Below are 25,449 nucleotides of genomic sequence, written 5' to 3'. Positions count from 1 at the left end.
AGTTTGGTTTGGAATGTATGGATGTCTTGCTTGGTTATTTCACTGTTGATTAAGTCTAGATTGACCCTCAAATTGTACTTGCATCTACCCGTGTGCCCTCAATACACATTAGTCCCTACCCTGGCCAAATTTTCAGGCTACAGCAATTTTTATTTTTATTTTATTTGCTAAACATTTTATTTTGAAACCACTTCCGTAGTCTCTTAGGCCGTTGCTTTATTTTGAAAAGCTCCAACGGAAGTCGTGGACGTCACTACGCAGAGCTTGACGGTTGGAATCTCAGGAGGATCCTCTCCTCCCTCCCATCCGCTCCTCTCTTAAACGCCGCCTGTAACAAAGACGAGACAACAACCAGGGGGTGATGGGAACCAACACAACACACTGACAAACGAACAATTTGGAACTAAGATATTTTTTGTCTGACCGGGAGTTCATTTTGTCGTTTTTTTGACTGTTATAAAAAAAAAAAAAACGTTTTATTTCTCGTGCCGGGAGTGGAGTTTACACCGAGAGGTTTTCTGACTTTCTAAAGAGAAGTAAGTCAAGATGCTTGACTAAAACTAGGCCTGAAAAACCCCCGAAGCGGAACCTTTCTAACCGTGTTTGGTATGTATTTGTTTCTTTAATGTTTAGTATGTTAAACGGGAAACGTTTAATGTCATCGGTAGTTCAGCTGGTTGTAGTTAATTGCATGTAGAGAGCACCTGTTCAGACACTTATGATAACTTTACACGTTTCCTGCTTTTCCCAAAAGAAGCAGCGTTTATTATTATTAGTAAATCACTTTTATGGCGTTTATACAAAAAAATAAAAATTAATATTTTCCCACTTAAATGTAACAAATCAGTTATTATTATGCTATAGCATGTATGCTAGTTGTGGTTTAACTTTCATAAATATGTAGCAACTAATTCGAAATCAAATATAGGGATCCTTCTTTAAAAGTAGCAGCCAACATGTCCCCAGCTGTATTATCTTTCCTGCTTTCCCATCCCATCTCTCCATGTGTCAGCCCTCCTTCCTGAAACACCTTTTTCCGTTTTCCTTTGCCTGGCGTGGAGCTTAACCTCTGATCACATGCACAGCAGCACGTCTAAAGTCACCCTCAGTTTATTGCACACACTAACCATGCCCAACAACAATAACTGTGTCAAAAGATTCCCTTTTGTTCTGAAAACTGGGGCGCCTTAAAGGGATCATGTTGGATTTAGCAACACATACTGGTACAGTAAAGCCTGCTGACCTGCCCTAAGTAGTCCAGAAAAAATAAAAACAAAACAAAATAAAAACAAGCAGTGCTCTGCAGGATATATCTATTGAATTAATCAATAGTCATTAGAGCAAAGGGAGATAAAAGAGAAAGCTGTCTAAGGAGAGTTTAAGAGAATAAAGGGACTTGTTTTATTCAACAGCCCATTGTAACCCAATCAGTGTGTCAGGGTTACACACACCCTCTGTTTTAAAGTTAATGTGTCGCTTTGTGTATAGCAAATGACCTGAGGGCCGAATCTGAAACCAGAGAAACACTCCAATCCCACCTACTGCCATTGAATGTATAAGCTAAGATGGATCATATCTGCTCTTTGCTTCCAATAACTTCAGATTAGACATTTTCTGTCTGATTGAAACCTGAAACCGAGTCTCCTTCTAAACTGGTCTGACCAGCTGGTACACTTTTGAGCTACTGGTTGCACCTTAATTTTGACAGAAGCTGTCAGGTCAGGAAGATTAATCTGTAATATATATTTTTTGTACTGTTTTTTTTCCTTTTCTGAGCATAGCCTGTTTATTCATATGAACTTAACTTCTATTTGTAGGAATAAAGTTAAACCTCTCAACTTTTTAGATAGGCTTCAGAGAGGACACCTTTGAAACATTAGGAACATTTTTTTTTCTACTAATCAGATTCTTCAGTTTCAACTTTACTTGTATGTTTCGTTGGTTTTGTGTTACTTTGTTTAAATAAATGATATAAGAGAGACTTAATCTTTTAGATGAAAATTTCCCTATATTTTATTATTTTCACTAATGCTTTTTAAGCTTTTAGTGATTTCTGATTTTCTTTCTAGGACTTAAAATATATGAAATCATTGTTTTAGTCCTAACATTCAGCATTTGATCATGGGACCAAGAGCCATAAATGTTTGCCAATCCTGATGGCTAACTAACCCTTCGTACTTTATCTTTGTCTTTTGTTCCACAGTCAGTTTATGAGAATCTGTAAAGGCTTTATTGCTAAGATAAGGTGCTAAAGTGCTAAACACAGACAGGCAAACATACAGTTGCTATAAATTAATACGGTGAAATATAATTTAAAATAAACATATACATGTTATATAGGAAAGGCACAATGGCAGATACCAAACATCAAAAACAAAATGAAGTTAGAAGGTAAGAAGTATAAATAAACCCTTCTCTTTTCCTAAAAAAAAAAAAATCATGTTAAACATAACACAGAGCACCTTTAAAAATGTTTCCAGTCAACATAATCTTCTTCAGTTGTTAAAAATCACCCTAACTGATTAAATTAAAGGGTCTATAAAAAAGGTAAAGGTAAAATAATCTAAAGTTTTTTTAATCTAAATTGGTCACTTTACTCATTATCATGTTAATTGCTGCACTGAGAATAGCATTGAAGTATTCAGTTAAGGTTTTTCTGAGTTTGGGGGCTGCACGGTGGGGCAATTTGTAGCACTGTTGCCTTCTGGCTTTGATTCCTTCATTCCTTCATGAGCATGCGTGGGTTCTGTCCGGGTACGCCGGCTTCCTCCCACAGTCCAAAAACGTGTCTCTTTGTTGCCCTGCAATGGACTGGCGACCTGTCCAGGTTGTACCCCGCCTCTCGCCCGTAGACAGATGGAGATAGGCACCAGCACCCCTCGCGAACTGCTTGGGATAAGCATGATAGAAGATGGATATAATTTTGTACTTCTGCAGCCACTAGCTGAGTATACAGTCTCACAAAGCAGCACCGTGGCATCTTAATGCAGAATGACTCAGAGGATGACTAACCCCCTGGATTGGTTTGGTTTCCTCAGCTGCTGTGATCACCCCCCTCTGCTGTGAAGATATTCACTCACCCAAGTTGAACGATCCGGTTTTCCTTACTGCTTCTAACTTAACGCTGTTTTTCACGTTGCCTTGCAAAAGTCTTTAAACCCACTGATCTTTTCACATTTTGTCTTGTGACATCCGTAAATTTCAATACACGTCTTTGGGATTTTAAATAAGGGAAATCAATATAAAGTTTCCTGAAAAATGTATGCAGTTCCAGTATGTTTTCATTTTTGCCCACTATTAATTTAGACACCCAGAGGAACTAATGAGCACCTGAGGATTCATAGACGGCATAAATGGAGCCCAGCTTTGTGTAATTAAATCTAAGTCTGAATGCATCTCTAAAGCTCTTAAATGACGTTAGAGAAGAATGTGGAACATGGTGGAGGCATCATACTGTGAGAATGAAAGCTGCTCACTCTTCCAGGTTTTATTGGTATACGAATTTAGAAAAAAGTATGTTTCCTTTTTCTTTCACTTTTGTTCAAGAGGGTTTAACAATCCAGTTCTGCCTCAGTGCCGTCGTGTTACTAAATTTACTTTCCCATGTTTCATAAGGAAGCTTGGTTTGACTGCTTCCTTTAAAGGGTTAAATTTGGTTCCCAAAGCAGGAGTCATCATTGTGAGTAGGCAATGGCTTCTTTGTAGGTCAGTCTGAGCAATAAATCTATAATGGATATAAATCTAGTATTAGATGACTAATTATATAATTTCATAAAACTCCACAGTGGTTCCTTATCAAAGATTTTGAAAAAAACAAGGAAGGAACCATTGATCTCAGGAGAGCTCAAACAATAAAACGGAGGGGAGTGTCTCTAGGTACACAAGTCTCTAAAACAGTTTGTGAACTCTTACTAGCATATTAACCATTTATGTCATGCTGTGTTATTGCAGAACTCTACACTGAGATCCAGCTTAAAGGAAAGAAGCTGCAGCATTTTTAGTCCAAGGATCATAGAAGAGCTTTTCAGTCTAAACATTTACTCTGGGATTTATACCTTGTGGTCTATGTGATCTAAACACAGATCAACTTGACCTTCACTTGCAGGCATACAAACTAGAAACAAGTGTTTATTTCCTGTTGTGTGTATGGTATTACATCCCAGTCTTTAAGTGTTTCTTTGGCACAGGGCAATCTTTGTTTTTATTTTCCTATCGTTTTTCGGCCTCCAAATTTAAATGTTCTTAAATTTTTATTAAATAAGCTTCTTTGCACAAGCCGTATTCTGCATAATATCAGACTGTTTTTCCTTCTCTTTATGCAGTTTTCTTCTCAATTTATAAATGTTTCTTTTTGATATTTTGTAGCTTAGCAATCATATGGCTTTGCTAACATCAGATCAGCAATATCCTGGGTCAGGCACTTTAATAAAGTTGTTCTGGTGGTGCATTCATCTAGCTTATAATTTAGGTCAATATTTGCCATTTATGAATATAAGCTAACCCTTGCATATTAGCCAAATAGGAACATGTTGCTGTGGGCAATGTTTTGCCAGTTCATAGTTAAAAAGAACAAGCTCAAAGTTCAGTTCATACAGCTAATAATGAACTAACTCACGTTCATAGTTCAGGTTTTTCAAAAATGAACTTTCACAAACTAGCTCATGTTCATTTGGTAAATTAAGCCTCAATCATGCACTATAGAAGAAGATATTTTATCCTTTAAATGCGTGATCATAATATAAAGAAATAGTTGGAAAATACTCGATGCAGTCAAGGTATACTGTGCAGTAAAGCCTTTATTTTGCCAAACTACACAGAACTTCAGAAACATACAAGTACATTCAGGTTCTGCTGAAAAGATCTGCATCAAAAATTATTTCTTGTGTTCTTCATTCAGTAGCAGATAGTTTCCAAGATAGCTCGGATGCTTTAACTCAATGTGTCATTTTAGATTTGAAGTGGTTTTGACTGATGTCTCTTAAGTCCCGGTGCGCAGAGTTTGCAAAAAATATTAGTTTTTTTTTCTGTCTGTTTTTTTACCTTGGATTTAGACTCAACTTTATTTTATCCCTTAGGATTACTCCTTCAGGGAAATTCTGGTTCCAGTAGATTATACAGAGTACAAAGAGTTAAAGCAAGATAACATTAAAGATGAAAATACAACAGACAATATAAAAAGAGTGTATATAGTACAAAAGGGCAAAAAAAAAGAAAAAAAGTTGTAATGTCCTGGAATATGTTTCTCTTAGATATAAAACATCTGCACAGTATAGGGCTAAGGGAAGACTACACAGTAGTTGACTTTGATTAATCCATTTGTACTGCAGAAATGTACTGACCTTATAAATAAGTAACATATTACACGAGCTACACAGTACTTGATGTGTGTTATTGCTTAATGAGAGAGCAGAATATTGCACATGAGTGACAATAGGTAATGCCTTTGTTAGTTCATAAAACTCTGCCAAACACTCTTCAAAACTGTATCAGAAATACGACTAGATGAGTCCATTGTGCACACTAGTATTAGCAGGAGACATGCTGGTCTGTCATGCTGTTAAAAGATTGAATATGTGCCTGTTCAGCATCCTGTCAGTCATACAGATACAGATAGGCCTCAGAGGATGGTCAGCTCAGTCTCTATTAGAGAAACAGGAAGGGGGGTCTCTCCTTCGCAGGCTGTAAAGATGTCTGATCAGAGTCTGTAGCGTTACAGGCAAACAATAAAACCACAGAATTTTTCATCTAATCTGATTTTAGCAGTGTAAAAATGGTCAGTGAGAATAATCCTAACCTATAGCTAAAGAAATAAACATGGAATAAAGATGGAAATAAATAAGATTGACTGAATAAGATGGAAAATGGGCCATCAGCTGCCGTTTCTCAGATAGAAAAGAGGAGGACCTTTTATTGAAAAACTATCATGGCATGATCATCTGTGGTAAATCCACCTATTCTTCCTTCTTCTGTTATGTGAATCGTTCAAACTCTCTTCGCCCTTTATGAATAATAGTTCCTACCAACCGTGTCAGCTCCAGGCGTCTGCTGCAGTTAGCTTCTTTTCACCGGGTTGGGCACATTGTTTGCATGCAAAGAAGGGAACCATGAAACTAAATATAACTATGGGTAATCTAAGATTTTTTTAACAGAGACAAAAACTTTGCTTAGCTCTACTTCACAGTAGCAATGTTAGATTAACTCATGAAGTTGTAGATGAATAAGATGATTAGGGCTGCAACAACGAATCGATAAAATCGATAAAAATCGACTTTTAAAAGCGTTGGCAACGAATTTTATCATCGATTAGTTGTGTCGCGCGATTAATGCGTCATCCGCCGCCGCCGTCATCCCGGGGAAGAAAAAAAATATGGCGGAGCGAGTCAGCGCCGCAGGTGCAGTGTTGCCAACTCAGCGACTTTTCAGACCCCTCCAGCGACTATTTTTTAAAAAGCGACTAGCGACAAATCTGGCGACTTTTTACGGTGTCACTGGCGGCTTTTGGAGACTCTTACGTGAAAGCATGTATCGTTCCTACTCTTGTCCTCCAGCGGCAGCTGCTGCCGTGGGGCGCCTCCCCCATCCCAACGCCTTTCTCCCTCTCCCACAGAATCCCTCTCAGCGCTGCAGTCCGAGCCGCAGGATTTTAGTGAGGAGTTTACCCTCAGCGTCTAGACCGCAAATGAAGCGCGCATGCCCCGGGATTGACGGCGCAAATTGATCACAATAATTAAAATAGCCTGCGCTTTGTAAAGTGAAAAAAGTCGTAACATGCAACTTTTGTAAAAACAAATGAACATGGCACGGAAGCACCACTGTTATGACGCAGCACCTGAAAAGAAAACACGTTGGAGCCTTCAATGGCAGTGAAGAGAGCTGATCAGCAGGGTGAGCGACCATGTTTGTTTCATTTTAAAGAGGGGAAACGTAACGTTAGTTTCTCAGGTAGCTCATCTGATGCTTTCCTTACCGTGTTAGTAGGTTACAGACAGTGATAAGGTTGGCTACTTATTTTACTTTTAATTTCATTTGAATTAGCTTAAGCAGCGTTTATATTTTCTTTATAAATAAATTAATTTGCAAATTATGAGGGCAAGGCTTTTAAAGTTTAAATCTTCTCGCAAAGATAAAGTAAAGAAGATCCTGCAATTTATGGAAGTAAAGCAGAATAAAATCCAGCAAGATCAGTAATATGTCAATTAATTATATGCCACATTCCTATGTAAATTGGAGTCTTTGGAGGATGTGTTTTTTTAACACCCCTAGTTCTCTCATTTTTATTCCAAATACAATTTATAATTTGAATCACAGGGCTATTTTTATCTCTATGGTTGAGTATTTTCTCAAGTAGCAACTTTAACTGCTATACTTTCCTGTCTTAAAAGGCAGAACTCTTCTAGTCTAAAAAAAACTCATTTGTTGAAATGGGGGGACCTATTGTTTGAACCCCTTAGGGGCTTTAAAAAACAAAAATGCCTGTCTCTTTTTGCGCTTTATGAAACAAAGTACCCTATATTTTGTGGATGTACAGCTACATTTCTCATGTAAGTTTGCGTAGTTTTAACACAAACATTTATTTTTCATATAGCACCAGTACAGTTAATGAGCAACCTGTACTTGTGTGCTTGTTTGTTCTGTCTAAAATGTTTATTTTGGAATAAAGAGGTTAATATAAAAAAAATATTTTGTGTCCGATTCATCGATTAATCGAAAAAATAATCGGCCGATTTATCGATTTTCAAAATAATCGTTAGTTGCAGCCCTAAAGATGATTCATGTTTAAAATAAGAAAAAAAAATCTCCCATTACCTTATGTTGAGTGCTTAATATCTACCCTATTTTCTTTCGGACTATAAGCCATAACTTTTTTGCCAGGTTTTGAACCATGCGGCTTATAAGAAGGTGCAGCTTTTCTGTGGATTTTTCTTAATCAATTGAGGAGGAAGTCAAAACTGTAAATGAAAGAATAAGGGGCTAATTTTAATTTAGCACAAGAACATGCTAGCAGCAGGCAGGATGGAGAACAAATGTCACAAATTCACACATTTTGACATTATAAAGTTGGGCTCAACTCCTGCAGAGCTGAAATAAAGATCTGACGAAGCACCATCTTTCAGTAGAAGATCTTATTGCTGTGAGCCAACAAGCTAACAGGAGCTAGCTTTCTTTTTCCTCCCTACTCCAGGGACTATATGTCTATATGGCTTATAGCCTGGTGCGCAGTATATATGTACGTTTTAAGTTTTCTAAAAAAAATTAGTGGGCATGGCTTATAGTATGGTGCGCTCTATAGTCCGGAAAATACGGTAATAATTTTATTTTAAGACCAGAAATACTCCTTTTGGCATTTCATCTTATTTAGCTGTACAGTTTTTAAGAATATGTTTACCTTTTAATTCAGATTCTTCAGTCTTACACTAAATCAATTTCTTAAGATGATATTGTTGCCCCTTGGACCAAGTTAATGTTTTTGACTTTACAATCTACTTTAATAATTATTCTGTAAATGCAGTCAGCTTTTAAGCTGCCTTACTAAGATAAGATCACAGTTTTCATCTGTTAGATCAGAAATGTGCAACCTTGAATTTGCAGCTCACTTAATATCTTAACAATCCTCTCTTGCCCAAATTTGTTTTTATATTTTTATTTGTTCTGTGCCACCATGAAAAATAACGGGCCTCACACTGATGTTTCTCGTAAATTTAATCTAGAACCGCCACTGCGTTGCATGTATGTGTCGAGAGGAGTGCTAAAAAGTTGACATACAGTTTGACCCTTTATTTTATTACTGTCCCTGACTTATCTAATATTTCACCCTGCAGCTCTAGTCCTGTTTATCTATAAACAACTGCAAGCCAATCTAGGTTTCTCACCTTCTAAGTGGAGATATGCTTAGAGATATACAACCAAAAATGACTCACAGTCATTGGTTGAAAAATCCTCATACCAACACTGTTATTAGATAAGTGTGTAAAGATTAGCCTGAGGATTACTGGCATATTTTCAGCACACAATCAGTAGATACAATCAAAAAAGCATGTTTGGATACTAACAAGTCTTGTAATGGAATTAGGAAGTTCACTGCTATTGTTTTAGTAGCCTATGTGTTTGGTTTAAACACTTATTGCTTAAATTTGACTCTTTCTATTCATTATCATGAAGTAGTTAATAATGATAATAATAGAACTTTATTGATCTCACATTAGAGAAATTTAAATCTGCATTTAACCCATCCCCTTGGGGAGCAGAGGGCTGCCATTGTGCGGTGCCCGGGGAGCAGTGTGGGGTTAAGGGGCTTTCTCAGGGACCCAGAGTGAAAGCTGTGGGGATCGAACCGGTTACTTTTCAGAGCACAAGCGCACTGCTCTAACCACTAGGCCAACGCTCCCCCTTTAGGAACACCTCATATATGTTAATTACACTAAAATCAACATTTTACACTTAAAATTTATGTCCCCTTAAATGAAGCCAACATGCTTACTCCCGTTAGCTTGTTGGCTCGCAGTAGAGACAGCTTCTACTGAAAAATGGGGTTTTGTAAACTCGTTATTTCAGCTCTGCAGGTTTGAGCCTAGTCTCTTCATTCGCTTTAATGCGGCAAATAAATGTCGAAATGTGTGAATTCGGTACATTTGTTCTCAATCTGCCTTGCTGCTAGCATGTTCTTGTGCTACATGAAAATTAGTCCCTTATTCTTTTGAATTTCCAACTTTGACTTCCCCCTGTGCCGATTAGGAAAAATCCATAGAAAAGCTGCATCATCCTATAAGCAGCTTATAGTCCATGAAATATGATATATATTTTCAAACTATTCAGACAAATACAACCCAAGAAGTTGAAAAAGCAGTTCTTAAATGATAATTTCATTACTTATGCAAGCAAATAATCAAACTAAACCAACTTGATCCTATATGAGAAATAATAGTTTTCACAAATTAAATGTGTTTTCTAGACAAAAAAAAAAAGATCAAAAAGTACCAATGTACATTTAATGTGAATAAAAAGTCTTGACAGAATGCATATTTTAATTGGTTGGACATGACTGCAGACGGTAGGACAATGATCTTGTAGCACGGAGTCTATAGCCCAATAAAGGTCAGCCGTTATGTGCCATTCAGACGCTGTGATTTGACTTAAAACAGGACCTTCAAATGTGTCTTAATTTAATTGTATGTAACAGATATTACAGGTATATTACAGATGCCTTGTGGCATCTGAAAAGGTTGGTTTTGATTGTTTTTATTCATTTAAACAATGCATTCTCTATTTTTTTTCCCACTCTCTATTATATTTTTCTCATATCTTGCCAGGCTGTAAAATTCAACTTCAGTATGTCACAAATTTGACAACCTTTATAATGGTCAATGATTAAAATACATCGTAAGGGATCAGTTGTAATGGAAACGGGAGCTTGCCAAAGGTTCCTAGGTCCACACTGAATGTGTAATAATTGGCACTGGGTGAAAGCTCATGCTATCTCTGCTGTATACGTAATACAAAGGGTTTGTTGTATACTTGCAACAATGGGCATCAATGGGGTTAAACTTTGCTACCGATCAATACCAATCCTCTGATGCCGCTGATAAAATGAGATTCATAAAAACATTTGATTTAGTTTATTTATACATTGCACTTCACAGAGACAACTCAAGCAGACTGGTTCAAAGTTTGCTATGTAAAGAAAACTGGCTGATTGCATTGAGTCACTGCCTGGACAGCAATCTGTCATACCAAGCATGCAAATGAAGGGCTGATAGTGTACCCGCAGCGGTGAATCATTAACTTTGTCAGAAATGTTTTTGGAATATAGAGGAAACTGAATCAGAGGTAAGAAGTATTTTTCTCAGTAGTGATGAAATGACGATTCAATCCTGACATGAACAGATTTTACATTAACTTGGGTTATAATGGGTTTATTTGTGCTCGGTGGAAATGAGAACATGTGAGCCGTGCCTCATTCAGGTTTATAGCTCAGAGGTCAAAGCCTGACTCAAAGATCGAATGAAGATGGCACCACTGATTTAGCTGTTGTTTCTTTTCCAGCTTGAAAAAGTGATTTAAGTCACTGATTATATTTTCCTTTTTCTTTTCTTCTCTTTCCCCATCAGAGGATGACAACGCTCCCATGCTGACACTCACCATCCAAGTCTCTCTGACGCTTCTCTGAAAGAAGAGAAACCCCTCCCTCCAGCTACGATGTCTGTCCTGGAACGACCTATCTCGCCCCTCAAACCAGAAATCAAACCAAAACCAGAGATCCCTCCTAGATCCATGCTCAGGAACTCCACCTCTCCTGTTGGCGGGACCTCCAGTTCAGACACAACGCCAGGAAAGGTGAAAAAAATAGCAGAGAGGTTTACCAAGCAGGACCCCAGCGAAGCAGGAGAGCATTTGGTGAATGGTTCTCCAGAGCTGTCTTCCAACAAACAATCGAAAAAGCCACCTGAGATAAAACCCAAACCAGACATCTCCTACACTCAGCCTCAGGTGGGAACTGAGCAGGTGCCACCGCTGCCCAAGAAGAGGAGCCGCTTGCCGAAGAAACAGCGGGAGAGCATTGACGGGAATGGCGAAGACATGAACACAGACAGAGGGAGATCAGGTACAGCACCCGCTCAAACCTACGTGATAGGAAGGTTGATCTGGCATTCTCGAACATTTTCAGGGAGCTTGGCTAGAGTTCTGGGGCTTTTTCACCCAGAACCGTCTCTGGTAGGGAGGTAGTACTTTATTCTGCCTGGGAAATACCCGAAAGCTGAAAGATTATTTAGACTTTAGCCTAAAGTAATAAACTGCCAACATTTGGTGGTTATAACAGGGATCCTATCAGGAAAGGTGTTTTATTTTCATGTTATAGCCCTCCCAGAGTGAGTTTCAGTTCCTGTGTCTTCCAACTGTTTCCCGCAGCCAATGGTTCAGCCTAACCTGGTAGTGGTTTCACAAACACTATGATGAGAAACCTTTAATTCCATATACCTTTTTTTGTTCTTTTACTGTTACTCTATGTATGTGCAAATGTGAATGTTTCAGTGTATAGAAAAGTGAGAGGCAGACAGACAGGTGTGGCACCCACGTCTTCTATGCCCTGACAGCTGTAAACAGGTCAGTCAGCTGCTTGGGAAAAAAAAAGAAGATAATGAAGTCTCCTTCCAGCTCAAAGGAATATCTGCGGGTTCTTGGCACAAACAATTGGGTGAAATTCCTACCTCTGTGTCAGCCATCCTGAAACGTGTAAACATGGTCTAGTGACAGAGCAGGAAATGATGCATTCTAATGATACAGTCTAAACCTCGGTAAAGTGAAACTCTTGTCGGGTGGTTGTCATGCTTTTACTCTGACGATCAGAACAATGCTGATGTTGGATTTTAGTTTTCCTCCTCATCACCTGTCATTACTAGAGTTGGGAATTGATAAGTTTCTGTGGAACGATTCAATTCCTTATCGATTCTCTTATCGATTCCGTTTAATGAGAAAGCATTACTGTACAATTTCGGGAAATAAACTCATCTCCCCCTGATTTAAATAAACGAGCGTCCCCTTTCTCTCGCTCCCTAACTGCAGAGCAACTTTGTAGCTTGTTAGAATCATGTAAGAATTCCAGCGATCAGAAGGGCTTGATTAACAAGGAAGGCACACTCCCTTAATAACCCCAAAGACGTGTAGGAAATTGGTTTCTTTCCAGAAATGGCATGTGATTTACTAGAAACCACATTAAGCACAGACAGTGATATAAAACTAGCTACTTCCATGCTGGTCGTAACTTTAGCTTCTGTACGGAAGCATCAAAAATATGGCATTCTTTAAAATGTATGCTATGTTGTGTGCGCAGGTGTTTCTGCATGTTGGATGTATTTCCTCCTGCGGGTGTAATTGCTACCTTGCAATGATTGCAAAGCGCCTTGTTGCCATCTTTCTCTTCCTTAAAACAAAGATAAACTTTCACGTTGTACTTGCTAACTGAATGCAGGTGCGTAACTTACTTAAAAACCGTGATGTAAGTCATGCTGCCCAGAGCTAGGCTCTGCTGCTGCCTGGAATCGATTAGAGAATTGTTAAGCGAGCTGGCAAACGGTGGCATGGAACTGGAACAAACGGAACCTGTTCTGAATACGAAACGTTTTTCGATTCCCATCCCCAATCATTACTGTCCCCTTTTTTTAGTTCCCTGTAGGGAAGAAAACGTTTTTTTTAGGAGCTAAAATGCAAAAAATTAAGACTGGTTTTGGAGCTAAGTTTGGTTTTCAGTGTTTTTTATTAGACTTTGATTTAAATAATTACAAATTTTCTCTCAAATATTGACTATTATTATGAAAGAAATTATTTTTTAAACCTGAAGAACCACAATGACCACATTAATCAACATAGCATTCAAACAAGAACTAAGGTTGCAGCATTTTTACCATTTTGTGGTTTTTCTAGATCTGTATGTAAGCTTAGTTTTAAACCCTGTATTGTTGTTCCACGTTTAAGTTATTTATAGACTACTGGAGGAGGTGATGTATTTACCATTTGCACAATGTCAACCAACCAACTTTGGGTTTGGAATGAGTTGCTCTGTCAGGCAGAGGAGGAGTAGCTAAACATGAAGGAAAGCTGCAGATCTACATTCCAACCTTCACCTACAGCTCTGATGTGTGAGCTGTACGTGACGCTGCAAAGGGTTCAGCTGTTAGGGAGTAGTTTAAAAGGAGCAGCGTTGCTCTCAAATGTTTAAAGGTTTTATGCATCCTGAGGTGTCTTCCTGATGCCTTCCAGGGCGGCTGTTACTGTCACTTACCTCTGGGAGGGACAGACCATTAAAACTGCTGGCTCCACCTGGGAAAGAAGCATGCTTGGGAGAGGAACATTGTTTAGTTTTTTATGATTGTCTTTTATTGATGCAGTTTTCCTGCTGAAATGCTGACCTATATTTTTTTCCCTTGAATGCTCCAGCTATCCCAGTTAAACAAGATCACCCACATTAAACCTGTATTTGCTTGCGATGTCTTTGTAGAGAGATTTTTCAAATTTTTTTTGACTCCTAAAGGCTTAAAATTTGTGCTATTGATTTCTATTTAACCTCTTCTACTCTGATGCCCCTGAATCAAATTCAGTCCAGCTGCCTTTAGAAGTCACCTTCATAGTATTTAATCTCAGTGTAACCCAGCTTGTTTTGCACAGCTTTCAGAGGTTTATTGGAGATCATCAGTGCTTCATGAAGGCAGAGAAACTCACTAGACAGAAAAAAAAATAAAGCTGCAGACACATTTAAAGCAGGGCTTAGGTTTGATCAATAAACAAACCAAATGTCTGAAACACCTCACAGAGCAATGTTCTGTCCTCCTGAAATAGAAAGAGAGGCTTATGAAGCCATGATGAGTGTTAATGTGAGAATCAGCCAAAAAACCTGAATTTTATTGAACAGAGAGATGAAGAGACCTGTCACTGAAAGAAGCCAATAAGACATGTACAGCTGCAATGGTCCAATTAGACTTTCATTTCATTTGCTTCCCTTTGTGAAAAAAAGAAAGAAAAAAAAATAAGATTTGCTGTACAAACACACCTCTGCATTCATAAAATATAACGTTGGTAGCATTATGCTGCAGGAAACTTTTTTTTTTTTGCAGGGAAACTGATCTGTTAATAAAGGAGGAGGAAGCTAAACCCCTTTTGGAATCAATGGCAAGATTTAAGATGAATGTTTAATGATTCCCTCCATCCAATCTAACTTGGCTTGGACTGAATAGGAAAGAAATGTCAAAGAATTTAGTTTCTAGATTTACAAAGCAGTTACACTTGCGAAAGATTTTCCTGGAAGGAATATTATTTAAAAAGATGTACAACCTTTATTCCTCTTCATGATTATGCTCCGCTTTTTGTTGATCTACGTAATGAGGTTCTGATTAAACAAACTGTAGCAATGTAATGCCAATAGAAGGGGAAAAGATTACATAAAATAAGCAGTTCTATCTCTTCTGTGTCTACAGCACCAGATGGAAAGGAGGTGGAGGTTCATGGGGCAGGAGCAGTAGAAGCAAAGACAGATGACGCTCCATATTCTCTGCTCAGTAGCTGCTGTAGCAAAACTTGCACCTGCATGTGTCATCAAAACAGACCAGGCATGATGCTCATATGGGTGCCTGTGGATGAGCAAGACGCCGAGTGTCCAGGTAAGGGAGCTAAGGATGAGGTGCAAGAGCAGAGAGAAGAGACAGTGCAGAAAGTCAAATGTGAACCAGAAATAAAGCCAGCAGAAAAGGAAGAAGATCTGGGCACAGAAGAAAAGGACACAGAAGTGCAGGATGAACAATATGAGTCAAAATTACCTGCAGTAAAGAAGGGAGAAATGAAGGAAGCAGAGGAGGAGATGGGAGAGGACATGTATGAAGAAGAGAAGCAACAGGAAGCAGCAGAGATGATGGAAGTTCACAGACCAGAGCGACAAGAAGAGATTGAGTTAGCAGAGAAAGGGGGGGGAGATACCAGAGCAGAGGAAGATCAGGGAGAGGAAAGGAAGGACGAGGGAGGAGATGAGACAGACATGACTCCTGTGAGGGATGAGAAATCAAAGTTTTATCAATCTTTGGAAATGTTGCTGGCCGAGGGTCCAAAAAAGCCTTCTGACCAGAGTCCTCCAGCTCCCCTCAAACGCCGTGAGTCTTTGCTTTCAAAGCCTCCTCAGCCTCTGCCTGTCCTAAACCAACAGCCTGAGGATGAAGAGGAGAGTATTTATGAGCTCCATCTTCCTGTGGCTTCTCAGCCCATCAAAAAGATATCATCCCCGAGGAAGGACTTGAGGGATATTCCTCAAATAAATGTCCACAAACCGGCTCGTCGGGATAAACCAGCCCACAGCTCCGTAGACCCTGAAACTCAGTCTAACAATGCAACAGCACCACCTGCCATACCACCCAGGGTTCCTGTGAATGGAGCTCCAGTCCCTCAGAAGGAGAACACCTCTGGAAGAACCTCACCAAGCACCAACCTCTCGCTTGGTAGGGTCAGACCACCACCCCCTTCAACGTCACCTCCAAGAAGCCCTCTGATTCCTTTAAGACCCCCACCTTCTCCTCCAAACGCAGATTCCAGGAGGCTCAGCAACGCTTCCATGCAGTCCACCATCTTGTTTGGTTTGTACTTGTCAGGAGTTTATATCTATGAAAAATTTTAATTAGCTAAGCAAATAATGGAGCAATGATGAACCCCTTTCTCTTTTTTTTTTATTAGAAGAGAATAAAAGCAGCAAAGAGAAAGAAGGTAGAGATAGGTAAGTTGCTGCCTTGTTCAAGAAGAAACATTTTATTAACTATTCAAAATATTTTCTAGGACTACTGGTCTGCATCATGATCAATAGACAGGGTGAAAATATGCATGATACGTCTCTTGTTTCAGGTCTTCAATCAAAAAGATGTCTTTCAAGCGGGAGTTCCGCCTGAGCGATGGTAAAGTATCTACTTAACATGATCCAAGTTGAAGGGGGAGATACAATAGTGTCAAACTCAAGAAGCCAGCATGCAAAGCTGCAAAGAAACCTAATGATTCTATCTGTTTGCAAATTAACAGAAATAACAATCCAAAAGTGATGGCAGCTCATTATTTTTGTTTTTTTTACGAATATTACATATCTGAATATATTTCAGATATACTATACCATGCAAAAAGTGAACTAAAAGTAAGACCTTCTTGAAATAAGTGGATTTGCATTTTATTTGAGCTTGTAAGTAAAACCATCTGCAAATAGAATAACATTTTGCATTGAAAATAAGAAAAAAAAGCATGTCAGTTACATTGTTATAAACTCAGTATATATAATTATCTTATTTTAGCTTCCAAAATGATAATTGTCCGATCACTTTGAATACTGTTTAAATGAAGGTCAAGAGTTTCACAGATCAATTTAGCGCTCAGAAAGTATTTAAGCTTCAAATGTAACCACAGTGGCCGAGGTGTGCAGATGCATGAAGGTAGATAAAATTCCAGAAGTCCAGCAAGCACAAAAATTAGGCTGACACAAACACACAAAACACATGTAAAGGAAACATGCTACAGAGAAGAAAACAGATGCAAAGAGAACTGCAATTACAAAAGCTGTTGCAAACACGTAAATGATGGTAAACACAAGCAAGGCAAACTGTCTGGGATGTAGCGTTGAGCTCGCTCTAAGCTGTTCATGAAAAGATACAGCTTTGGTCTTCGTGTGAATTTGACCTAATTTAATTGCCCTACACACACAGTTTTGTAGAATTAATTTGTCACAAATCCGCAAGATCAATAAGAGAAACAAAAATCACAGAACTGAAATTATCAGTAGAGGCAATAATGGAGTTGATATCACTTTGACACATAAGTTATTTTCTTCTCTCTTTTTTTGCAGCAGGAAAATTATTAGTTTTATTGGTAAATATGGTTTAATAATATCCATTATCCACTAATGAGAAATGTTCTCTTTTCGCCTTCCTAGCTCCCCCTTTTGCCATGGTAGCTTATGTTTTCTGAGTTCCATTGGTGACAGCTTCTTATTTTGCTCACACTTACCCTAAGCTGTCGGTTGATTTAACTTTGAGTTGAGTTACCTTGCTAATATCCTCTGTTCTGAAACCAAAAATTCTGAATATTATAAAGTCTCAGGATAACTGCTCTTTGCTCAGTATAAATTAAGGCCACTCTCTATAATGGGGTCTAGATGTCTTTTAGGTGTCATGCTTTTTGCAAAAGATCAGGTCCATAGACATTTATTTTTATTCATGTCTATAGTCTGGTCCAGTCTGAGTTTATGAGTGTCTCCCTAGTGATGTGAAGCACTTCTCTTATTTTGACTTCATTGTAGTTCTTCTGAACTTGCAGTTTTTTCCCTTTGCACGTTTTCTATGTGTTCGTCTAATTTTTGTGTCTGCAGTACTTTTTGAATTAACTTTAATCTAGTGTTGAAACAATTGGGTAGATTAATGATGTTTAATAGATATTAAGACAAGCGTCAACTAATTTAGTAATCGATAGATCTTTAACAGGAGTACAGAAACTCTAAAACATGCTTTTATTTGATAGAGGAACCATCTTAGAGCACTAATTATACCACAACTTTTAAAATATATAAACATTTTATATTTATGTTAAAAAACAACAACTTTTTCTTCCATCAATATGCTCTTTCCAGAAGTCCTTAAATGAAAACATTTTAGTTTCACCTGGTGTAAAATCTGTAAATCCTCTTTAAGGAACCTTTTGCTATGTGATTTATTAATTGATAAATTGACATTCAATTATTGACAGATCAATGGATTTACAAAATGATCATTAGTTGCAGCTCTATTAACGTCATTCATTTGCACCCCTCTGCCACCCTATAACACTATTTATATTTTGTGTAACTAATCGCAAGCAGGACTCCTTTCCTTAGATTATTAAACGATATCTCAAAAGAATACAAGAAGGGAGGATCCATTGACAGGACAGCTATTCTAGCTAATCTGGACTTAATGGAAGGGGGAAAAGAGTCAAAGCTGATCCTATAGTTACATGCTTTATCTGGTGAAAAACTAACAAGACTGAATACAACCTATTCGTGGTGAAACACGGTGGTTGCAGGATCATACTGTGGGACTTAGACGGCGGTCACAGTTGATGGGTTCATTAGAGTCAAATATATGGCAGGAGTGTTGGGTAAAACAAAACAGTCAGAGGAATCAACATTTAGAGTGGAACAGTTTAGATCAGGGTGTTTTTATGTGTTGGAATGGCCTAGTCAAAGTCCAGGCCTAAAATTATCAGAATTTAGGTTTAAACTAAAGAAACATTACGTTTCAGCTGAATGGGAACCAATTTATATTTTACAAGTTAAATATAAATTATTTATGCCTTATAAGAGCCAAACTTTAAACAATCATTAATTAATATCAAGAAGTAAGGTTTTTTTCAGTTTGCCTTATTTATATTCATAATCTAAAGTCTGCTTGTTGTAAGATATTTCCCTATACCCTGCATTGTGTCTAAACTTCAATAATGAGATAATTGTTGCTTTTAAGATTTTTTCATCTTCTTTCAACAAAAAATGCTCTGAATATATCTACCCTAAAACATGCCAATTTTTCTCGACTCAGAGCCTCTGTACCAAACCTACAACGACTTTGCCATCAAGAAGGAGCTGCGTCAACAGAGCATCATCCGCAGCATCAGCAAAGCTAGCGCGGACTACGCTATGGGTTGGGTGGCTCGCCATGACGAGAACATAACAGTGAAGTTAAACGGAAGCAAGCCAGCCAGGGCTAGCCTCGTACCTACAATGAGCCATAGCACCTTGTGGCAGGAGCTCCCTGCCGTACGGGACAGTGGAGTGCTGGACACGCTCACTTCTGAGCAAATCAAGTACCAGGAGGTGAGGAGGACGAACATGCAGAAGCTGTAACATAAATAAAAGACCTAAAAGAAGTTGAAGGGTGACATACTGTAAGAGACACCAGATCAGTCTTTAAATGTCTTCCATAAGTGTGAGTCTCACTTTATATACAGATGAATGACGGTAAATAAGAATATTTATATGAAAGAAAAACAGTCTCATTGGAATCTGCCTTTTTTTAACACGGAATTTTAAACACTGAATTTTTTTAACAACAAATTTTAAACACTGAATTTTTTTAACACTGAATTTTTTTTAACAACGAATTTTAAACACTGAATTTTTTTAGACATTAAATTCCTTACACTCAATTTTTATCTGGTAAAAATTCACCAGAAAAAAAATTCAGCTGCAAAAAATTCACCTGCAAAAATTCAGCTGCAAAAATCCTCATTCAGCCGGGAACAGCACCGAGTGCAGCCGTTGTGTCACGTGACCAAATGAGCTAATTTCATTGGCTCTATCGAGTGTAGAGTGCTTTGGCCTGATTTCACCAAAAGGTCAACACTTTTGCAGCTGAATTTTTGCAGCTGAATTTTTGCAGCTGAATTTTTGCAGCTAATTTTTTGAAGCTGAATTTTTGCAGCTGAATTTTTGCTGCTGAACTTTTTTTTTGGTGAATTTTTACCAGATAAAAATTGAGTGTAAGGAATTCAATGTCTAAAAAATGTTTTAAAAAAAAGGCAGATTCCAATGAGACTGTATTTCTTCCATATATTTAACACATTTTTAGTTATTCAGTCCAGAAAGTGCTGATTTTATGTATAATATAGATTAATGATAAACAAAATGATAACTTGGAACCATTTATATTGATTACTAAGGCTTACTATGTTGAAAACCTTTTAATCCCTTTTTTAATTCCACTCAACTTTCATTTGATTTTCTTGTTCTTCTTGCCTTGCCACCATCTTACCATTCGCTATCAATCTGCTGTGCATGATAAGATCATAACATAGGTTTTCCATATAAATAATCTTTAATCTAGTTGATCCCGTTTGATATGAACTAAAAACTTGAATAAATCATTTTCTGCGAAGAATCGAAAAATCGAACACAGGAAGTTTGGAGGTTTTGGAAGACATTACAAGCAGGAGAGAAGAAGTTACATTTTTATAGATATAAAAAGTTCAACCAACTCGGTTCCTAATGTTAATCTTTGTCTTTGATCCTCTTTGGTAGAGCATGTTTGAAGTCCTGACGTCGGAGACCTCGTACCTGCGGTCCCTCTACGTCCTGACTGACCACTTTATGGAAAACAGGGAGCTGTATAACATGATCATCATCAACGACAGGAAAACTCTCTTCTCTAACACCCTGAAGGTTCGCGAGGTCAGCGAGAGGTGAGAGATCACACCACGGGAGACAGAGGGAGATAATTAGGTCGTTAACAGCAGAATTCAGCTGAAGCTGTTATCTGGAGCACCTGGGAGTTGTTTGATCAAACTATGTACTGCAGGTTCCTGAAAGACCTGGAAAACCACATATTAAAGGAGATAGTGTTCCCAGATATATGTGACATTATCAACTATCACGCCCAGCACAACTTTTCCCCCTACATTGACTACGTGCGCAACCAGATCTACCAAGAAAAGACCTACTCAAGACTCATGTAAGAACCATCTGTCAGATTGTGAGAAATGATTAGCAGCTTTTTGAGTTGCAGTGAGTTTTTAAAACCTGGAAATCCACTCAGCTGTGTCTAAGCTGTGAGCGACTGACATCTGCTTTTCTCCAGGAAGACTAACGAGCAGTTTGCCGCCATGATCAACCGTCTTCAGGAGCTGCCTCAATGTCAGCGGCTGCCCTTTATCTCCTTCCTGCTGCTGCCCTTCCAGCGAATAACACGCTTAAGGATGCTCATCGAGGTGAGCAGCAGGTTTGAATCTTTAGAAAACATATCAATGTTGATGCAAAGTGGAAGCCTGAGCTCTGAGTACACGTTAGACTCCTCTTGCTTTAGCAATACGTATGCCTTAAGTAATCCCAGCCAAAAAGGTTTTCAAGAGAGCAAAGATCTGCAGCTGCCTCTGAAAGCCTCTGCTCCCTGCAGCATTGCTTCTAAATCATGACTATAGTGAGTGACATACCAAAGTCTGGAGCACACAAAAAGAAATGTTCTTCCTTTACCATCAAAGACTGTAGTCAGTGAGGTATTCATTTACGATCATTTAATGACTCAACAGCAACAGGTTCTCGCACATTATTGTCACTCTCCTAAACCGTTGTTCCCAAAATGAACGTGTCTAAGGTTATTTAAGCATAATATTGAGATAAATGTGTACCAAATCAAACAGGAGTAAAAGATGACCATGGAAGGACGGGACTTGAAAAGAGCAGCTCTGATTCTATAGATATTTCTGTCAGTGTTTTTATGTAAGACTAAAGATCTCAACATCTAGCTTAAATATTTGGTTTTAAAACCATCAGAATTTTCTCTCCTACTTAAGGTAAGCTTTAAAATCATTTTAATGAGATGCCAAACAAAAGCTTTATTGAGTATAAAGCATAGAAAACTGCACCTCGAAAAGGCGCTGCAGTTTTCCCTTACTGGAAAGATAAGTTAGGCTGTTTTCAAACATTTCTGTTTATGAAAATCACATAGTCCAGGTTTGTTAATGTCACCAGCTGTCACGCTTACTGAAGTGACCCTGTTTCAGACCTACAGTAGCCAGCATGTCTGTAAAGCAGCTGAGTGCAGGCTAGCTATGAGGGCATAAAGTCCCAACACTATCCAGATAAATATTGGCTTTAGTCTATTGGTCAAAATAATGAGATAATTAAATACATTTAGGTTTTAAAATGTGTCTTTCTTCTTGCTTATAAAGACATGACTTTCAAATCCCATTTATCTGACGTAGGGTTTTAATACACCTGCTGATTGTCGTGTTGTCAGTGAGTTAAATGAAGAAGCAGCAAATAAAAAAAAAATGCCCTAAAAGTAACGATCAGGGCCGTTTAACATTACTAGAGGGAAATCTCTTTCCCGTGGCTCAAGCTTTCAAGAAATGACAGGTGGTTTAAACTTTTTGCGCAATCTTGAATGCATTTGTTGAAAATAAAATGTGGAAATAATCAATCAATCAATAATCACTGACACAGATATGAATGCCAAATGCTTTCAGTACCGATACAGGTGACACACTTTGGAGTAGAAACACTCTTGTTCTGCTCTGGTTTAGACCAACTGAAGAATTCAAAGAATTTGCCTTTTAATGCTTTAAATATTTCCGTATCAGCACAGTGTGAGTGAGGAATCCTTCATAGTTTCTTTTGATTTCCTTCCTCATCACATTCCTCTCCGAATGTGAGGAATGTCTTCAATCCAGAGTAATCCTTCCCACTCAACCTCCTGACACACATGGTCTTGCCTCACATCCACCCAGACCTGCTCTGAATCTACATGGCAGAGAATGAGCTGCATAAATAAAAGGCTGTTTGTCCTTTCAGAACATCCTAAAGAGAACAAAAGAGGGGACGCCAGAGGAGAAGACCGCCTCAAAGGCTCTGGCCTCCGTCTCTAAGGTAAACACCCCTCACTCCTCACTTTCCCTCTCTGCACACAAGAACACCTGACTTTGCCTCCTTCATGCTTAATGTAAGCAGAGCTGTGATATCAGCATTTGCTGTTGGGGACAGATTTCCTACTGAATGAGCCCAGCCAGGAAGTCATGAGACTTTCACAGTAAAACAGAGCGAATATGTAAAGATGATGGTGAATAATTTGACATTTGTTCACACACAGATCATTGATTGCTGCAACAGAGAAGTGGGGAAGATGAGACAGATGGAGGAGCTGGTAGAAATCTCCAACATGCTGGAGTATGATAAGCTCAAGGTAAGCTTGGACAGGACACCGTCGATGTGTCCGTCTGCCGATTAAACATCTAAGGATGGTTTTCTGTCCTCACTAGGCATTCCCCATCATCTCTGAGAGTCGCTCTCTGGAGAAGAAAGGAGAGCTCCAAGAAATGTCCAAAACAAAAACCTTTGTCAACATGAGGGCCAAGTTCTCTCCAGTTTACCTCTTTCTCTTCAATGACCGGCTACTGATAACTATCAAGAAAAGGTATTATAGAAATACTTAATTGATCTATGAGAAATTAAATTGATAAAAATTACAATTGCAATAAATATCTTATCTAAGATGAAAAAAACTAAACTTATGCTGCTTTCAGTTAATTAGGGTCACCACCATTATTCCTGGCAGAAAAATGAGATCATTAAGTTTAGTGACTTGAAGCAATCTGAGGGAAGTCAATCATGACATCATGGCTTCACAAGCTTCTACTAATTCTCAGTATTTGAGTTAAATCCAGGTGCAGTTGTTGATGCGTTTTAAGACGCCTCAAACACACTTAGAAGGGTCAAATCATGTGAAAAATCTATAGAAATCAGGCAAAGTATCAAAAAAGAAACAACTGCAAGTTCAAATTCCAGATGTTAGAAGGCACCCTGTTGACCTGCTTATATGGATCTAAAAAGCATTGATTTTTATTAAGCCACCTAAATAATTGGGACGAAGACCAGGTCTGTGTTCCAGACAGACTTTGAATAGTTTACAATTTTTCATCGGGTTTTATTTTTATTCAGTTTTGACTTAGGATTTTTAAATCTTTTTTTCAGTATTGACAAGTTTTTTTTATTTTTTTATGTTTAGTTTCAGTTCTGGTTTTAGTGTTTTAAGTAATATGACTTACATATTTGGGTCAAGACCAAAAAAAAGAAAAAAGAAAGAAAATCCCAAAGCAGACCATTGCGTATGAATAATGATGCAAAAGATAATAAAAAAATATGCACATCCTCTCCTAAAATTCAGTTTTAGTTTTGCAAACTTTTATTACAGTTTCAGTTATGTTTTTTGAAAGGCCTACTTTTGATTTTGATTTCAGTTAACGAAAATGTTTTCGATTTTAGTTTTAGTAATTTCGTTAGTTTTGGATAACAATGATAACCTTGGTTCCAAAGACGGCCGTGTTGTGAAATATGTGCATTAACTGTTAAAAAAAGGTTAAAAAAATGATGACATAAACTGAATGGCCACTCAGAAAAGAAGAAGCCACAACTCCAAATCGATAGAAATACTTTATCTATCCCAAGCCAGAAAATTGTGGAAGCAATATTGAGTGGAGATGCTGGGGATTGAACCCAGGACCTCATACATGCGAAGCATGCGCTCTACCACTGAGCTACATCCCCTACATGGTGGATATGCAGAAGATGAAAGAATATGTTTCCTGTTGTCAAAAAACTGCAACTATAGTGTTTGGATATCTGGAAGTAAAAGGGGTGGATTAATAACTCAGTCCCAGCTGGAAAACTCTCATAGTGAAGACCAAACCTGGGCACAGAAATATGCTGACCCATCATAATCGACTCTATACCAGCACATTAGCTTAGGGACAATAAAGTCAATGTTTTAGGGTGTCCATCATGCTGTTCTCAGTCCCATAGATGGTTAGAGTTACAAAGGTTCCTCTAATCAAAGTGGCCTACAGACCTGACACAGATACAGCGGTTCTTTCAGGAGAAAAGGGTTCAGATTTAAGCCAGCTGCTATAGGGGCTTGAAGGCGACCCAAAACCTTCAGCCAAGATCAAACAATTTAAAAGACCCTCCTAATCTATTCAAATGTCAAAATTTGATGAAAGAAAGGAAAGAAACATACAATTTTTCTCCTCAGGACAGGACAGGTTTAGTTTTACTGAAACAGCCATTAATCTTTTAATAAAGCTTATGAAAATATCTGACTCTGACTGTATTTTTTTATTGTATATCTTTAGAAACATCTTTATAGAAGAATTTTGAAGAAGCTTAAATGACCATGTGATCAACTATTAGCACTTTGAACTTGAAACCCTAACTAAAGTTTTGCTGTTTATGGTTTGCTGCCATACTGCTGACTGAGCGCTGAAATATGGGCTTGAATCAGAGCACTCTGCTGCTGACTCCTTTCACTGGTTGTCATAGTAACTGATCACCTGTGAATAATAGTGACTACAAACCAATGCATGCCAGTGATTTCCTTTCACCACTGACACCAAAACTTTCTCAAATTATATAGAAATTGCTGTCAGAGG

General features: G+C 38.2%; 1 protein-coding gene and 1 non-coding gene across 2 annotated transcripts in view; one reads left to right on the top strand and one right to left on the bottom strand.

Annotated features, from left to right (window-relative positions):
- The first annotated feature begins 287 nt into the window (after nt 1–287).
- The window catches only part of arhgef15b (Rho guanine nucleotide exchange factor 15b), a 28,761-nt gene continuing 3,599 nt past the window's right edge, over nt 288–25,449 (top strand). Inside the window, exons 1-12 of the mRNA XM_038284930.1 lie at nt 288–606; nt 11,106–11,599; nt 14,964–16,106; nt 16,204–16,243; nt 16,369–16,418; nt 19,074–19,348; nt 20,552–20,712; nt 20,829–20,981; nt 21,108–21,237; nt 22,820–22,894; nt 23,115–23,207; nt 23,284–23,438. Coding sequence (XP_038140858.1) covers nt 11,194–11,599; nt 14,964–16,106; nt 16,204–16,243; nt 16,369–16,418; nt 19,074–19,348; nt 20,552–20,712; nt 20,829–20,981; nt 21,108–21,237; nt 22,820–22,894; nt 23,115–23,207; nt 23,284–23,438 — 2,681 coding nt within the window. The 5' untranslated portion in view covers nt 288–606; nt 11,106–11,193. The remainder of the gene's footprint in view (nt 607–11,105; nt 11,600–14,963; nt 16,107–16,203; nt 16,244–16,368; nt 16,419–19,073; nt 19,349–20,551; nt 20,713–20,828; nt 20,982–21,107; nt 21,238–22,819; nt 22,895–23,114; nt 23,208–23,283; nt 23,439–25,449) is intronic.
- trnaa-cgc lies at nt 24,497–24,568 on the bottom strand. Its single transcript has one exon. It is a non-coding gene; the product is annotated as a tRNA-Ala (tRNA).

The sequence above is a fragment of the Cyprinodon tularosa genome, unplaced genomic scaffold, assembly GCF_016077235.1.
Source record: "Cyprinodon tularosa strain WSP-4 unplaced genomic scaffold, ASM1607723v1 ctg204, whole genome shotgun sequence".
NCBI classification, from domain to species: Eukaryota; Metazoa; Chordata; class Actinopteri; order Cyprinodontiformes; family Cyprinodontidae; genus Cyprinodon; species Cyprinodon tularosa.
The sequence above is the reverse complement of the archived record's forward strand: the minus strand, read 5'-3'. Positions and strand labels throughout refer to the sequence as shown.